This window comes from Lupinus angustifolius, chromosome LG06 (assembly GCF_001865875.1).
Source record: "Lupinus angustifolius cultivar Tanjil chromosome LG06, LupAngTanjil_v1.0, whole genome shotgun sequence".
In the NCBI taxonomy this organism is placed as follows: Eukaryota; Viridiplantae; Streptophyta; class Magnoliopsida; order Fabales; family Fabaceae; genus Lupinus; species Lupinus angustifolius.
Genome location: NC_032014.1, coordinates 22,260,776 through 22,277,901, shown reverse-complemented (window position 1 = coordinate 22,277,901; position 17,126 = coordinate 22,260,776). Strand labels below are relative to the sequence as shown.

General features: G+C 33.1%; 1 protein-coding gene across 3 annotated transcripts; it reads left to right on the top strand.

Moving 5' to 3' along the window:
- Positions 352–5,287, top strand: LOC109350208 (probable methyltransferase PMT21). 3 transcript variants are annotated; one of them, XM_019591379.1, is made up of 8 exons: positions 352–456; positions 1,508–1,796; positions 1,883–2,031; positions 2,140–2,335; positions 2,676–2,886; positions 3,313–3,985; positions 4,095–4,172; positions 4,794–5,287. In XM_019591379.1, exons 2-8 carry the CDS (start codon positions 1,527–1,529, stop codon positions 5,008–5,010), a joined length of 1,794 nt encoding a protein of 597 aa, XP_019446924.1. In that variant the 5' UTR covers positions 352–456; positions 1,508–1,526; the 3' UTR covers positions 5,011–5,287. The 3 variants fall into 3 exon arrangements, with proteins under 3 accessions (XP_019446924.1, XP_019446925.1, XP_019446923.1); XM_019591380.1 differs by lacking the exon at positions 352–456 and adding an exon at positions 648–1,301; XM_019591378.1 differs by lacking the exon at positions 352–456 and having other exon boundaries at positions 648–1,796.

Here is a 17,126-nt window from a genome sequence, read left to right as displayed (position 1 = left end):
TATAAATTTTAAAACATTTTTAGACAAAATATTATTATAAATAATAAAATTAAATCTGAGCCTCACATTCTGATACAGGATTCTCCGGTAAACAATACAAAAAATCTATTATATTTAAGATATATTTTTTCCTCTCCTCTCTCCCCTTTTCTCTCATTTTCCACTCTTATACATTGAAAGAAAGGAAATAGGAAGAAGGAGGGTGGAAGGTGTTGAAAAACACATCTAAACATGACAGCTAAGTCACATGATGCCATGCAACTACAACTATATATATATATATATATATATATATATATATATGTCATATATATATATGACTCTTACTACAACTACTTTAGTTTCTACTTAACCCTCATTTATCTTTTTAGTTAAGTCTATCTTTTTTTATCACACCACTCTTTCTCTCTTTCACTCACATTCACAAGCAGAAGCTGAGAGAGAGAGATTAACATAGTAACTACTAACTACTTTCTCTTTCTCTCTTTCATCATCTTCCTTCTACCTTTTCACTTCTCTCATTCTTCTTTCTCTCATGGATCTGTTTTCTGTTTTTTCATGTTGTCTTGTTTTTTCTCTCTCTTCAAATTTTCTATTTATGTGGACCTGTTAAGTGCTGCTTATTCTGTGTGTTTTTCATCAAAGATTTATACTTTTTGCCAAGTTTTAAGATGGGGTTTCAGGATTAGTCTAAAAAAATCATTTTTTGGGGTGCAAAATGCATTATTTTATGCTCTTTTTATTTAAACTGAATCAATGAAGAACTTTGGATTGAAGGGTTATTCTCTTCATGCTCTTTTTCAGCTTTCAGTGATGTTAATAATTCATGGGTTCATTAAGTTTGTTAAAAAATGATTTGTTTTTATATTACTATTATGTGATGCTTTTTCTTGTGCTCTTTTTCTGTTTATTCTTTGCTTAGCAATAGAGCTTGGAGTAAGATCTAGAACTTCTTTACTTTTGTTCTTTTTATGAGTGGTTTAGAAGGATTCTCTTCGAAGAAGGACTAGGATTGGATCAATGAATATTTGGGCCCCAATGCCATGTGAAAATAATCATAAAGACAAAGAGTGTTGTGGAAAGTAGCATGTGTCAGTAGAAAAAGTATCAGATTTTTATATTCATACCTTACCTCATGTCCTTTAATGGTTGGTGACTGAAGTATATTTAGATCTGTTATTGGAATTAGTGTCTTGTTACATTGATCTGGTTATAGTGATGGTGTTCTAACTCTTGTGTGTGTTATTGCAATCAGCAATGTTTGTTAAACTTTTGGATTATTGAATCAATCCTTGTAACTTGTGAGTTCCACCTGTTCTTTTTTGTGAGTGTAATCTGTGATTGATAAATGATGATGATAAGAGACAATTTTGAATGTAATCTGATGCCGATTTCTTCTTTTTTTATTAGTTGATGTGATTACAATTTTGTAAGTGTATATGAGTTGTTGAAAGGAATCACATGATTGCATTTTAGAAGTTGAGTGTAGTGTAATTCATTTCTGCAGATAGTTGATTATATCTCTGATGATGAAGCATAAAGATGGAAAGCCGATCGGCCAGACAGACAAGAACCGGATTGTCCCTATGGCAATCATATTTGTGGTGCTATGTGGATTTTCTTTCTACGTTGGTGGGATCTTTTGTTCCCAAAAGAGCAGATTTGCCTTCATTAACAGCCAAAAGTCCCTCGAATCTCCGAAGGGATCCTTTGTAGCTTCTTTGCAGGTGAAATCAACGAGCTTTCCTGAGTGCAGCAGTGAATATCAGGACTATACTCCTTGCACAGATCCAAGGGTAATGTTGCAAGAAACAGTCTATTTTTGATGCAGTAGGATTTGCAGAACAAAGTCTTAATTGGTTATTCATGTTTACTTTTATAGAGATGGAGAAAGTATGGTTCATATCGGCTTACTTTGTTGGAACGACATTGCCCTCCGATTTTCGAGAGGAAAGAATGCTTAGTTCCTCCTCCTGATGGGTATAAGCCTCCAATAAAATGGCCAAAAAGCAGAGATGAATGTTGGTACAGGTATATAGCTATATGCTTTATGAGTTAACAATACAAAGTTTGTGTGATTAAGTTTTCTTGTAATTGATATTTTGTGACTCCTTATATCTTTGTTGTATGTAATGTTAGGAATGTACCATATGATTGGATTAACACACAGAAATCTAATCAGCATTGGTTGAAAAAGGAAGGGCAAAAGTTTCTTTTTCCCGGTGGAGGCACTATGTTTCCGAATGGTGTTGGTGAATATGTTGATTTAATGCAAGATCTGATCCCAGAAATGAAAGACGGGTCTATTCGTACTGCCATTGATACTGGATGTGGGGTGAGTTTCTTATATCTTCCTTTTTGTTATTGTGTTTATCTACCAAACAGCTATGCAATTATAATTCTCGAAGTTCGTTGTTCAACAATAAATTTCGAAGACAACTTTTGTTGGGAAATGGTGTATTTAAAGAACCAAAAGATTTGTGTTCTGGTTTCCGGATAAACGTATCCTCTTTAGGCACCTTAACAGATAACAAAATCCTTCTTTTAATTGTGTTTTCTTATATGCAAGGTGAATGTATGTTTAGTTTATTGCGGATTAGTTTCGTTGCGATTCTAAACAACGTAATAAACAACATACTTGCATCAATTAACCCACACAATTGTTATGTTTATAGGTTGCTAGTTGGGGTGGCGACTTGTTGGATCGTGGGATCCTAACAGTTTCTCTAGCCCCTCGAGATAATCATGAAGCTCAAGTTCAGTTTGCTCTGGAGCGCGGTATCCCAGCAATTCTTGGTGTCATTTCTACTCAGAGACTTCCATTCCCATCTAACTCCTTTGATATGGCTCATTGCTCTAGATGCCTTATCCCATGGACAGAATTTGGTAATTTTTTCATGTTTATGCAACATTTTTCGGTGATTATGAACCTCATCGTAGCCAATTAAACTGTGTTTCACACATTGTTGTAAATGCATGGAGCAAAGTTCCTTCTACTCAGGGTTTTATGTAGTTCAATGAGCATCTAGTTTTAACAGATCACACTGCTCATTTTTTTACTACTTTGCTTTCAATTATTGTGAAGCTGATGTCGTTTGAGTCTTTTTTCGACACCTGATAAATGTGGCCATTTTATAAAATGGTAAACAATATGACCTTGATCATGGTTCCACATTATTTTTGGCTGCCAGTTTCACTCAATTGTCACTGCTTCCATGAATCGTAAACTATTTTCTGCTAACCTCTCTGGCTTATAGCCGAGAAGCACACTCGAAATTTCCATTCTTTAAGTGATGCAATATCTGGTTGTAGGTGGAGTGTATCTCCTTGAAATACATCGAATCCTTCGCCCTGGAGGATTTTGGGTGCTGTCTGGTCCACCAATCAACTATGAGCGAAGGTGGCGCGGATGGAACACAACAATCGAAGACCAAAGATCGGATTACGAGAAGTTGCAAGAATTGCTGACTTCTTTGTGCTTCAAAATGTACAATAAAAAGGATGACATTTCTGTATGGCAGAAGTCGCCTGATAATAATTGCTATGATAAGCTCTCTAGAGAGACTTATCCACCAAAATGTGATGACAGCCTTGAACCAGATTCAGCATGGTATACTCCACTCCGTGCTTGTATCGTTGTTCCAGATCCGAAGTTCAAGAAATCGGGTCTCACATCCATTTCTAAGTGGCCAGAGCGGCTGCACGCTACACCCGAACGCATTTCTATGTTTCACGGAGGGAGTGCCAGTTCTTTCAAGCGTGATGATAGTAAATGGAAAAAGCATATTGCGCACTACAAAAAATTGATCCCTGATCTCGGGACTAACAAGATAAGAAATGTGATGGACATGAATACGGTATACGGAGGTTTTGCCGCGGCCTTGACTAACGACCCTGTTTGGGTCATGAATGTTGTGTCATCTTATGCTACCAATACGCTCCCAGTTGTTTATGATCGCGGCCTTATTGGAACCTTCCATGACTGGTAATTGTGAAATTTTGGATATGAACTATAACTTTTTTTTTTTTTAATTTATGAATCATGGAATATATTTTGGTCTTATGGTGTTGATTTTTGATTTATGTATTTGAAGGTGTGAACCTTTTTCGACATACCCTCGAACTTATGACATGCTTCATCTTGATGGACTCTTCAGTGCAGAAAGTCACAGGTGAATTTCTCAACTCATCTATTCATGAATATGCATTTAGATTGAGTTGTTAGTTTTGGAAGCTAGTCACAACCAATATATTCTCATAGTACTTTTTTGCACTATTTTTGTTTACCATTTAATACAAGTGATTAACCATGAGTTCATACATGTCCAAGCCGGTATTTTAAATTGTGGTTGAAGTCGCGACTATGGTCACGATTGCAGTTATATTTTTTAATTTGATGCGACCTGATGTGTTCTAAATGTGGTTTGATGCAGTTACGTTGCGGCCTAATGTGGCCGCATTATTGTGATTCAATATCACACCGCAATTGCGTTGTGACACTGTTGCAGTGGTCACCATAATCGCAATATTGCGGCCGCATCACATGGTGTGTAAAAAATGAGTAAAAGAGTAGGCTGAACTCATAATTTTTCAGTGAAGTAAATGTGTTTTCTTTTGAACACTTGGTGAATGAGTTGGATTGACTTTTCGGGTTATTAGGATATATCACGATCTATGATATAGTATATTATGACGTCTTTCAATCCATGCAGTCGATCCCATCTGGATTAAGGTTTAGTTATTGTTGTTTTTCTGTTCCTGGATTGGTCTAAACATTGATTGTTATGTGGCAGGTGTGAAATGAAGTATGTGTTGTTGGAAATGGATCGAATTTTACGACCAACCGGGTACGCAATCATTCGCGAGTCCAGTTATTTTGTGGACGCCATTGCAACCATTGCGAAGGGTATGCGATGGGGATGTCGAAAAGAAAAAACTGTGAATGGCAGTGAGATGGAGAAGATATTGATATGCCAGAAAAAGCTATGGTACTCATCCAACAAAAGTTGAAGATTATAAAACTTTGCAAACAAATCATTGATGAGATTGTGATGCTGATGGTTAGAGTAGCAACAGAAGCAAAAATGGAAGAAAATTAAAAGCTGCTTTTAGCATATAAGTTGATTCAAATTTCTATGATATAGAAGAATCTTGCCAAGAATCAGTGAAGTACAAATTTGTCAAGAAATAATATGATTTTATTAATTTATAGAGCAAAGTTTTATACAGATATAATATATATTCTTTATATGTTATTAGATGTATTTTTTTGCTCCCTTTTATTTTATTTTTGTTTAATTTGCGTTGTGTAATATCATAGTGAATTCATGTGGCGGAAAGGAAGTTGCAAACCCTACATAAAGCATATGATTTTTAATGCTGCCTTTTTATTATTGGGTACTTTAATGGATTTAAAAGATATTGATTTTTATGGGAAAATTAAATATATAACTTTTCAAAATTATGAATGCATTACTTCCTAAAAAATGTTTTTTCAAGATTATTGTTTTGTGAATGTAATTCTCCCTTAGATGAAGTGAATGGTTAAAGGTATCGCATTGATTAAGGAGTATATATGGTGTTAGAATTTCAAGGTTTAATTTGACATTTTGTCAAATTTATTCATGGCAAACCAAATTTACAAACTTTTTTAGTCTTTAAAGCTTGAGTGACTTGTTAGGAAGAGTTTGAGTTATGGAAAATGTAGCTTTATTAAATACTTTGTTCAAAGATATGAAGGGATTTTTCTCGTCAATGTATTGTTAATTAGTTTTAAGATGAAATATTAATATGGTGTTAAAATCTAATTTCTCTCCAATTACATGGGCTAAAATATATCATTTTATATTGGGTCAAATGTAATATATTGCCTAACTAGATATACTTACATGGAAAGAGTATATTAAGAAATAAGTCTAACATTTGTATTGTGGGTTAATATCATAGCTTTAGAACAATCAAAGTGATTGTTCTTAACGGAATAAAAACATTCTTACTTTGTTTTCACTGTGTCATTTTTATTTTTTGACTTTTATTCTTAAATAAGAACATTTTTTTTTGTTATTCTCAACTTGGGATGCTGAATTTTTTGGCAATAGGTAACATGGTCACAATATTGATGAACAAAAGAACAATCATTCTAGATAATAATAAAAATATATTAACCTTAAGATTTGTATAATTCAACCATCTTAATCGATTGATTTGTTGTATTGAGTTAACACCTCTTGCACTGTTTTAATATATGGTTTTGTTTTGCTGCGCAAAAAATGTTTTAAACATCAATTTGAGGACACTTGTGTATATGCACACAATATAGGGTGTCTTCTTAAGACATATATTAAAAGGATTGTAAAGAGATGCAAAATCAATTTATAGAAGTGTCACTTTCTTTTTTTGGTAAATTAATACTTAGGTTTTCGAACTTGTTTAGGATATACTTATCTCCACATATAATTTCATCAAATATAAAATGGATGGAAATGAAGTAAGCTATGTTAGATTGTAATTCAAAAAGTAGTTATGTTAGTTTTGCCATTTACTATAAATAGAGTTGTATACCCAACTTAACTAACATGAAATTCCGGAAATAGAAAGTGCCATATATTCACTCATACTCACTTCATTTGGTTCCTTTTCATTCATTGTATTCTTCTTCTTCTTCCTTCTTTCATTTCTACTTTCTTTGTGTTCCAACAAACTCTTCATATATCATATGTTGTTGACCAATGGGTATTTTATATAATAAAAAATAATTAATATTGTATCGATCATCATATTGATCAGAGTAGTGGTATAATAATAAAGTAGTTCAATCGATAATTAACTAATTTAACAGAATATCAGTTAAATTATATATATATATATATATATAATAAATTTATAAATGTAATATTTATTATAATTTGCAACATAAAATTCAAACATTGAATGATTGACTATGTTAAAAACATGTAAGAGGTTCAAATCCTTAATGTAACTTTAAAAAAAATATGAAATTTGTTTATGTATAAACCAATTTTAACCGGTACGATACTATTTTATTTATATTTTCTAGTTATGACCGACTTAATCGTATATCTAGTATAACTAACATACCATATTGAGTATGAGTTGATTTACCAATTTTTCGATTGAAGCAATGAATACAGTACAATAATTATATTCATGGTATAATGTAATGAAGTGAACCACATAAATTAAGTGAAACAAGTTCGTTCCACTTGAAGCACACATAAGATGATGTAAATTATATTTTACAATACATGTTTCGTAATAAATAATATTAATAAAAATATTTACAAAAGTTAGCAATTTAAGTTGGGATGACCTAGTTTTAACCCGGTTTTGACCAAAAAAAAATATAGGCTAGGATTTTTAAACTTTAAATAGTTTAGTGACCTATTTATTAGAACACGAGCAAGTAATTTAGGAGTTACATATTAAGTTAAACTCCTTAATTAGATGAGGACCATTTGCTTCAATCATGTTCGGATTTGTGAACACCCAATTTTGTCCTACCTTTACTTTTTATCTTTGATGCAAAACTCAAAAATTATATAAATCGTTTCATGATTCGCAAGAGCATTTGGGTAACTAAGTTGCAGATTAATATTGTTGGGTATGATTCATATGTGGTAATGCCCAAAAATCAACTATGTCTTCTAAATTAATTTACATGCAACACCCAACTTTCCTCTCATTTAGAATAGGATTTTAACATCTTTCAGCAATAATCAAAGTTGGGAAGCCGATAGAAAATAAGTTCATATCACTATGAACACTCGGATTAAGAATTAAGGTATAGTTTGATTAATGCTATCAAAGACCATAACCTGGACATAAAGTTACTCAGGAGCCTACACTATCTATCATACAAACAGTGGCCCGAATTTGGAATAAAAGGGTGCATAGTATAAAATATACGTGCATTAAATCAGGAGATTTCCTAATGAGTTCACCATAGTGTAATTGATATACAAAAAGCTACTGTTAGAATCATGAATTCAATAAATGAGCATGCCAAAGACTGAAGAAAAAGTTGGAGAGCTTGTTAAGCAGTTCTCTGATCAAGGGAAGATAATGTTGCTTGGTGCGGATGACATGGATATTTTCAAGGGAATAAGTTTAAAGCTTTTGGCCATGGAGCAGCTTCTCATTCGGCACCCTGTGTGTCAAGAAAGAGTTGTGTTGGTGCAGATAGCTAATCCTGCAAAAGGAAAAGAAAGTTGTGAAAAAGTTACCCCTGATTAAATTGATGAGCAACCGTGACAAAAGGCTAAGTGAGAAAGGAATCTCACTGCTCTTGCATATGTGCAGAAAACTAGACTACAATTGGAACCTTATTATAGCATCTCACCTGGACACTGAGATTTCGCATCTGAAGCTTGTGTTGCTCTTTGGTACCAACAATTAATGATGATGTAAAATAATGAAAGAGGCGAAGAGATATGGTGAACCAAATGGAGCAGTCAATGAGTCTAACACCAAATAGAATCATCCACTACAAAAACAAACAGAATATATTAGTACAAGAAATATAGCAATAACAACATCCTTATTAATAGAAGGGGCAGGGGATCAATAACCAAAACCCTTTATTGTTGATTTTGGCTTTGGCCAACGCCCACAAGCCATTACCAGGTCTGCACTTGAACCTAAAAATCCAGCATTAACCCAAATGAGAAAACAGCCAAGATAACAACAGCTAGAGAGAGAGGATTGGCAGCAAATGAAGACAATGACAATAACGTGATTTGTAGAATCCTCATCAGGAAGATATGCATAGAATTGTTCTTGAATGGACACATTAAACTAGGGGAATCAGTCACAAAAGTTCTTACTAATGTACATACAATGGATACAATTGATACTTCTAGCATACAAATACCTCTTGGAAGATAGTTATAACCATGATTCCCTGAATAAGGCAGATGGTAGTTCAAAAGCAGCAAACCAGAATACATATTCTCTTCTGGTTACACATACACTTAAGTAAATAATAATTATTCCAAAGCAATCACACCAATCAGCCATGAGTTACATGATAAAGGCCAGTTACCATTCTACTCCAATTATGGTCATCATTGGCAAATAAGAATCTTCTCAAACAGTTACGTATGCACATAAATCAGCAATAACTGGGACAATACAAGAGTTTCAAAAAATGCAAACCAGAAGTCATCACCAGTTGGCATATTCCTTTTACAGTTATGTATTCCAGTAAGCATAAAAGGCAAATCAGTAGGTGAGAATTCAGAAATATCTCAGCAGTTACATAAAAATCATAATCAGCATGAATGGGAATAGTTATTGGGCAGTTTCAGAATGGGTATCCAGAAAGCAAAAGGCCAATGCAACATAAACATACAGCTATAAAAGGCATACAACACACGCAAGTCAGGGGGAGAAACATACACAATACACACAACTAGTGAAAAATCCAGACACACATACACTTACATAGCCCCAAACAGAGATCACATACATAACCTATAACCATACAAAAGAACCAGAGAACAGTCAATACACAGTTGTTAAAGAGACATATCATATGAGTCTAAGAATAACTACATTTGCAACGCATATATCAAAGAGTGATATACCACACCCATAAGTCAACAATCAGACCACAGATAGCACAATTATCAAGAAGAGGATAGCACATTCAGAACACACATCACAGCACTGAGCATACACTCAGAATACCAGGATAATCGTACAATCAGGTAAGCATTCCGATCATAAAAGATGTATTCATTAGACATATCATTTATCTCTTAGTTTGCATTCTAAATATATATGCTTACATTAACTGCCTGTTGTTTACTCGGTTGTCCAGAAACGTATATATTTGTGCTAAGTTGAAACGCAAGTTAATCTCAAAAAAGATTTTTTTCATGAAATACAAGCAGAAGGACGTTTTACTTATTATACATCTGTAATAGCTAAATAGACATATACTTTCAGTAAGAGCCTTATATGTAAGTTGTTAAAATGAAAAGCAATAACTGAGGATGCTCATCTTTATCATCATGATGTGTCGGTAACACGAATCTGAGGCTTAATTAAAGAATTATCTAACAAACGGAATCAAGCTTACGGGAGAGCATACCCCTAATTTCCTAGTAACTCCAATAAAGGAATCATTTTCCAGTTGTTAAGAATTTGGTAATCCCAACCCTTTCGGAAATAATTAATTGAAGACGGTAACTAAATCCATACCTCATTTTGGTGATCATCGTGAGAAAGGAAACCCCGAGTCGGAAAGCCACCGCGAACCACCACACCATACCGCATTCTCCCTCAATTCACCTATTCAATAAAACCAAGCAGCAACCAAAAACCAATCAAGTAAAATCGAAAAGTAGAAAAGGAGATGAATTCACCTTTATCGGAACGAAAAGGGGAAGGGATGTCCCAACCGCGAATAAACCCCTTACCCGAAAACCATCACAACCCTAATAGCAAGCCATCACCATCATGCCATCCTGCCGTCGTCTCGCCATCACCGTAAGGGCACCTCTGTAGTCGTCGATTAGAAGGAAGGGAAGAAAAGGAGGATTAAGGATATCTTCCGAAACGAACGCGGAGTAATAAGGAGTAACCATGCACCCTTTGGCTAAAATTGGTTCCATCCGAGAGTGACTCCCTTTGCTAAGAGCTAGGAGGACGAACGGGTAATAATTATGTTATCATACAACACTATAAATTATATTAACATTAGTTCTAGCAAAATCTAATAAAAATTATTTGTCATATGATAAAAGATAATAACTACCAATAATAACAATAATTAGAACATTTTACTATGACAACAAAGATTATTAATACAATCACATGAAAGTTTTTTATAAATGTTTTTGATATAATTTTGGGAGTTAATCAAAGATGGAGAGAAGGTCGCCCCCGGAGGCCTCTTTCTTCTCAAATCATCTTCGAAAGGTCGCGCTACGCCGCTTCTTTTCAATCGATTAAATCTCAAAATCGACTAAACTTTAATTTTTAAATTAAAATAACAAAAATTAACCAAACAAAAACCTTTTTTTCAATAATAAACAAAACTTGCAAAATGAATATTTTTGACTAAAAATATATTTTCTTTAATTAAATATCCTCAACCAGTAAACATTTTTCTACTTAAAGAACTACGTAAGCCTTGATTCCCTTAAAAGGGATACGTAGGACCAGGGTCAATCTTGTCAGGCATAATAATAAAAAACTATTTTTCTTCTTCATAATTGATTAATTAATCATAAAATTTAATAATAATGATAATAATAATAAAGTCATATATTTTTGAAGGGTACCGCTTAAGGCGGGCGGGTAGGATGCTAATACCTTCCCTACCTTGTAACCGACTTCCGAACCTGGATATCAAAAATCCAAAAGTCCAAGGTAATTGGGCTTAAAAGATTTTTCTACATTTTTAACTATAAAATGTAGTGGCGACTCTAAACAAAGTCGTGCAGCTGAAAATCGGGGCGCGACAGGATTCAAGGTATATTCCATGCCCAAAACCTTTGGTTCTTTAAATCACAAACCCTTCATTTATAGCATTTATTAATTATTAATATTCAACTACTTTTCACGCAAGTTCATTTCTGAGTTAGGTTTTGGAGGAAGAATGAAAGCTTAAGAGTCTTAATTCATAGCTCTTAAATATTTTGTCTCGTTCTATCTAAAACTCAGCTTGCAAACAAACTGTTAAAGTAAAAAAATCTTATCGGAACGACGACTTGGAGGATGGCCCCACGAAATTGAGAATCTTTATTTAGAAGGATGTTTCCACTACTTGTGGCTTTGCAACATCATTGTTGGCGTGACACAAGGTACTCCATGTAATAAGCATGAGTTGTTTGAGAATTGGTGAGAACTATAGAGAAAACACAAGGTTTAAAATCTAAGCTTCAACAAACCACATTCTTGACAATTATGTGTTCTCTCTCTATCATGTTTTTATGCTAAAATGCAATTTTCGTAAGTTTTTCAATTATGTGATATTAGATAAACAAGGCCACGAAGCAGCTACCAAGGCACCAAAAGCAACTACCACAACATCAGAAGCAACTACCAAGGCGGGAGTCATAAGGTGGTCTGATGGTGAAGATGGTGGTCGTAAGGAATGAAGTGCAGGGGGTTGTGGGTTCGAGTTCCACCATCAACAAAAAAAGGAAGTTATAAGGTGGTTAGATGATAGGGTGTAGGAGGTATATGCTCCATGAAGAAATCAGAACCAATGATGAATCCTAGTAGATACAACTTGCATCACAAGACTAAAATAATACCTACACAACTCCGTGATGAAATCAAAACCAACAAATATCACCAAGCTTCACATCTTGGGATTATGCACCAAAACAAGAGCAGGTTGGGCAAAAATGTCAGATACACAAACACAACCTTAAAATTATTGACTTGGGTTGCTTATATTCTAAGCAACCCAAATAACTTTCATCTCATTGTATTTTAGCATATGTATTTATTGTTCCTATGGATATTTTGATAGTTTGTTATGTTAATTTTAACTTGTATAAATAGGGTTAGTAACTCATCTTTGTAATTAATCAATAAATCAATCAAAAAAGGAATTACTTTTCATTTCATTCTCTCTTTCAATCTCTGTTCTCTTAAGCAAGAAGTGTTACTCACTTCATCTCTCATTCAAAACAGATGCTTGACATTCTTTTATGGTATTAGAGCTCTTTTCATAAAGAGCTCTATTGCATTCAAGATGTCTTCTTCACTATGTTCCACAACACAAGCCAATTCACACATGTATACCACACAAGATCTAGTATCCCTCACATAATCCAAGGATTGCACTAGTTTCACCACTTTTAAATGGTGAAACATATCACCAATGGAGTAGATCTATGAGGATGAGCCTCATCTCTGAACAAAAATTCGAGTTTGTTGATGACAGTATTCAAATGCCAGCAAATGATGATCCAATCTTCAAATCCTGGGAAATGGAAAACAACATAGTCACATCATGGATCATAAGGTCAGTTTCTCCATCAATTTCGCAAGGCATTCTATGGATTGACAAAGCATATGAAATCTGGGAAGAACTCAAAGAAAGGTTCTCTCAAGGTAATTTGTTCAAGATTGCAGACCTACACGAAACCATAGCTAACTATAGGCAATGAGATCTCAGTGTTAGTAAATATCACACTAAGATGAAGACAATGTGGGATGAATTGGAAATCTTCAAACCTCTTTCCAAATGCAGTCGTGACAATGAGAAATTCAGAATAGAAGACAAGGTTATCAGGTTTTTAAAATGATTAAATGACTCATATTAAAGTGTTAGATCTCAAATCATGTTTATGGAACCTCTTCTAAACATGAATATGGTTCTCTCATTAGTCATTCAGTAAAAAAGATAGATGTATGACAATGAAACAGAAGCAAAGGCAATGAATGTTGCAACAAACTGGAAGAAAAATGGAGTGTATGCAAGAGATGGAGCACATAACAATAGAGGATCAATCAAGGGAAATCTGAATTCCTATGGCAAAGGCTCATGGAACATGTCCACAAATTTAAGCAAATTCTGTACACATTGCAAGAAACTAGGACATACTATTGAGAACTTTACATGATTCATGGCTTCCCTCCTAATTTTTAGTTTACCAAGAATCAACAAGTTAACTCTACCACCTCTAGACATGATAATGACCAACAAAAAGAGGAAACCACTACATATGGACTAACTAAGGAGCAATATCAAGGCCTCATCAACATGTCGCAACAACAAAATGGGCAAAAGAAAGATGCGTCTAATGCTGAAAATGTGATCAACATTCTGTCCAATGGCCATGAGGTTAGATAATGGCGTCACTAATCATATTGCTTATAACATGTCCTCTTACTATACTTGCTACAAAATTAGACCTGTGAGGGTCAGGTTACCCAATGGCCATGAGGTTTTGTCCAAAGTTTCAAGAACCATAGTCATATCCAAGAGCCTAGCCATACATGATATTTTGTATATTCCCTCATTCTCTTATAACCTATTGTTGTGCCCCAATTTTCGGCAGCACGACCGTATTAGAGTCGCCACTACATTTTTCAGTCAAAAATGTAGAAAAATATTTTGGCCCAATCGTATTGGGCCTTGGACTTTGATATACAGGTTCAGGAGTTGATTACACACTATGGCAGGTATTAGCACCCTAATTGTTCGTTTGAACGGTACTCTTGCTACATTGCATGGATTGTTAATTGTGTTATTATTATATTTTTACCAAAAGAATACTTTATTTTATTATTATGTCTGACAAGATGTGATCTTGGTCCTACGTATCTCTTTTTTGGGAATCAAGACTATGTAGTTCTTTGGGTAGAAAAAAGTTTGTTAGTTGGGTTAATTTTATTTCTTAAAAAAGGGTAACATTTAAATTATATTATTTTAAAATATGAGGGAAGCATCGACTTTACATCTGATACCACATCTCATATTAAAAATTGGTTAAGAAATTCCAAAATTATTTTTTATTTAGAAGCTTTATTAAAAAAATATGAGCGAAGCGTACCCCTTACGTCCGATATCACATCTTATATTAAAATTGTTGAAATATGATAAAAGCAAAGTTAATATTACAATTATCAATTACCAACTAAGTTATATGCATTTGTTGTAATTATAGTCAAATATTACAATGATAAGTATTACTAATCTGACTAACTATTATAAATGAAATAAGAAGAAATAAAGTAAGGAGAATGGCATACATGTTATGCCTATTCCAAGAAAAATGGAATAATGTAATCCACATGGATTCTGGCTAGTCAAATCACTAGTTGTATGAGGAGTTTAGGCACAAATTACTAGACCTAAGACGCAATCCACAATTATTCTATCTTTTGTTATTTTTTGTGTTTTCATGTGTGAACACCCAATTTTGTCCTGCCCAGAAAAAGGTCCAAAAAACTTTGTAAATAAAAAGAATAAATTAAATTCATTATATTTATTTTGACATTTTCCAAAATTCTAATATTTGATGAATAAAAATAACTAAAATATTTTTTATGAATCTTTTATAATTATTTTCGAAAAATAATAATAAATAAATCAATGACATTAGGGTTCCTAAATCCAACTGATTAAATTAACTAGGAATTTAGAGATAATTAAGCTGATCAGATTAAGGTTCCTACATCTATATGATTAGGTTAACCAAAGTTTAAAGATGAAGTAATTTAATATCCAAAAAATAAATTTGTAAAAAAAGAAGGTCTAGAAACCTATGCTATTCTTGTCAAAAAAATTGTACAAAAATTTGTGGGCTTTCATAAACCCATATGTCATTTTCTAAAACAAAAATGGAAAAAATATTCTATTAATTAATTTTTTTAATTTTTTTTCGAAATTATATTTTAGATAAATGAAGGATAATTAAAACTATTTTTCAATTATTATTTATGTAATTTTGAATTTATTAAAGTAATTTTAATAAATACATTAAGCTTATTTGAATTTATAACTAATAAATAAAAAACGAAATAACTATTTTCTAAATTTAAATAAATGGAATTATTTTCTATTGAGTTTTAGTAATTTTCGGAATTAATTTAATCACCAAAAGAATAAAAATAAAAATTGTTGGAAGCTTATTTAGTATTTAAATTCAAATAAAAATCAAAGAGTAGCTAAATTTGAACTGGTCAGGATTTGGTTGTTTGCAGTCCCTAAAAATATGTTATCTGATTGTGTCAGTTAGCTAAAGTTAGGGAGTTTAAGTTAGGAAATTAATCTATAAATAGAAGCATTTGAGTTTAATGAAGGGGGATTTTTAATACTGAAAACACACAGTCAATACTGAGAACAGTGGATATATTGCTAACAAATAACACCAAAAGAGAGAAACCACGGTTGGAGAGAGAAATTTCAAAGCCAAAGATCCAGTGCACGTTGGTGTATGGTTGTTCTGTGCACTTGCTTTTATGGCTGATTCTAAGCACTAGGATATGCTTACTTTTACATTGACTTCACATCCTCCAACCAACGTCCAAAACGTGGCACGGTTTCACTGCAACCGGCCACATCTGATCACTGCTCCCATAGGCACATGGGATTCCCCGCATGCGCATCCATGAACCATTCTGTGCACCTCTTCAAGGCATCCAGTTGCTCTGCGCCACGTGTCTGAGCACAACCCAACAACAACACTCTCCCAACCACCTTGCGCCACATGTCCCTCTCTTGTCACACACAATTTGTGCCCAAACAGTGTCAAAATCCCATTCCTTCTTTGCAATGAGGTATGTAGGCTTTACATCTTTTATCTTTTAAATTACATTTTTATTTATTTCATGATACAAATATTAATAAGTAAAATAAATTATGAATAAAACAATTTACTAATTATTTTAGGCATAACTTAAAAAAACACTGATAAATATTTAAGTATTATTTCTTTTTGGAATAAATAATAAATGATTAAATGGTAAAAGAAATTATTTTTGTGTTCCTTCATTAACCAAAATTTAGTATCAATCCTTTGTCAATTATGAAAATTCTTTTTTCTGTAAATGAGTAAAATTATTCTTTGTAACAGAAATTTAAACATTTTTTTTTAAAATAAAACATGGCAACATTGTTATAAATACATTTTTAAAAAATAAAATAATTTTGAGAAGTAATCAAAGATGGAGAGAAGGTCGTCCCGAAGGCCTCTTTCTTCTCAAATCATCTTCGAAAGGTCGCGCTACGCCGCTTCTATTCAATCGATTAAGTCTCAAAATCAATTAAATTTTATCTTCTTAATTATGTAATAATAACAAAAATTAACCAAATAAATTTTTTCCAATAATAGACAACACTTGAAATATGTATATTTTTTACTAAAAATATATTTTCTTTAATTAAAATACACTCAACCAACAAACATTTTTCTACTTAAAGAACTACGTAAGCCTTGATCCTCTTGATAGGGGTACGTAGAACCAAAGTCAATCTTGTCAGGCATAATAATAAAAAACTATTTTTTCTTCTTAATAATTGATTAATTAATCATAAAATTTAGTAATAATAATAATAATAATAATAATAAAGTCATATATTTTAATGAAGGGTACCGCTTAAGGCGGACGGGTAGGGTGCTAATACCTTCCCTACC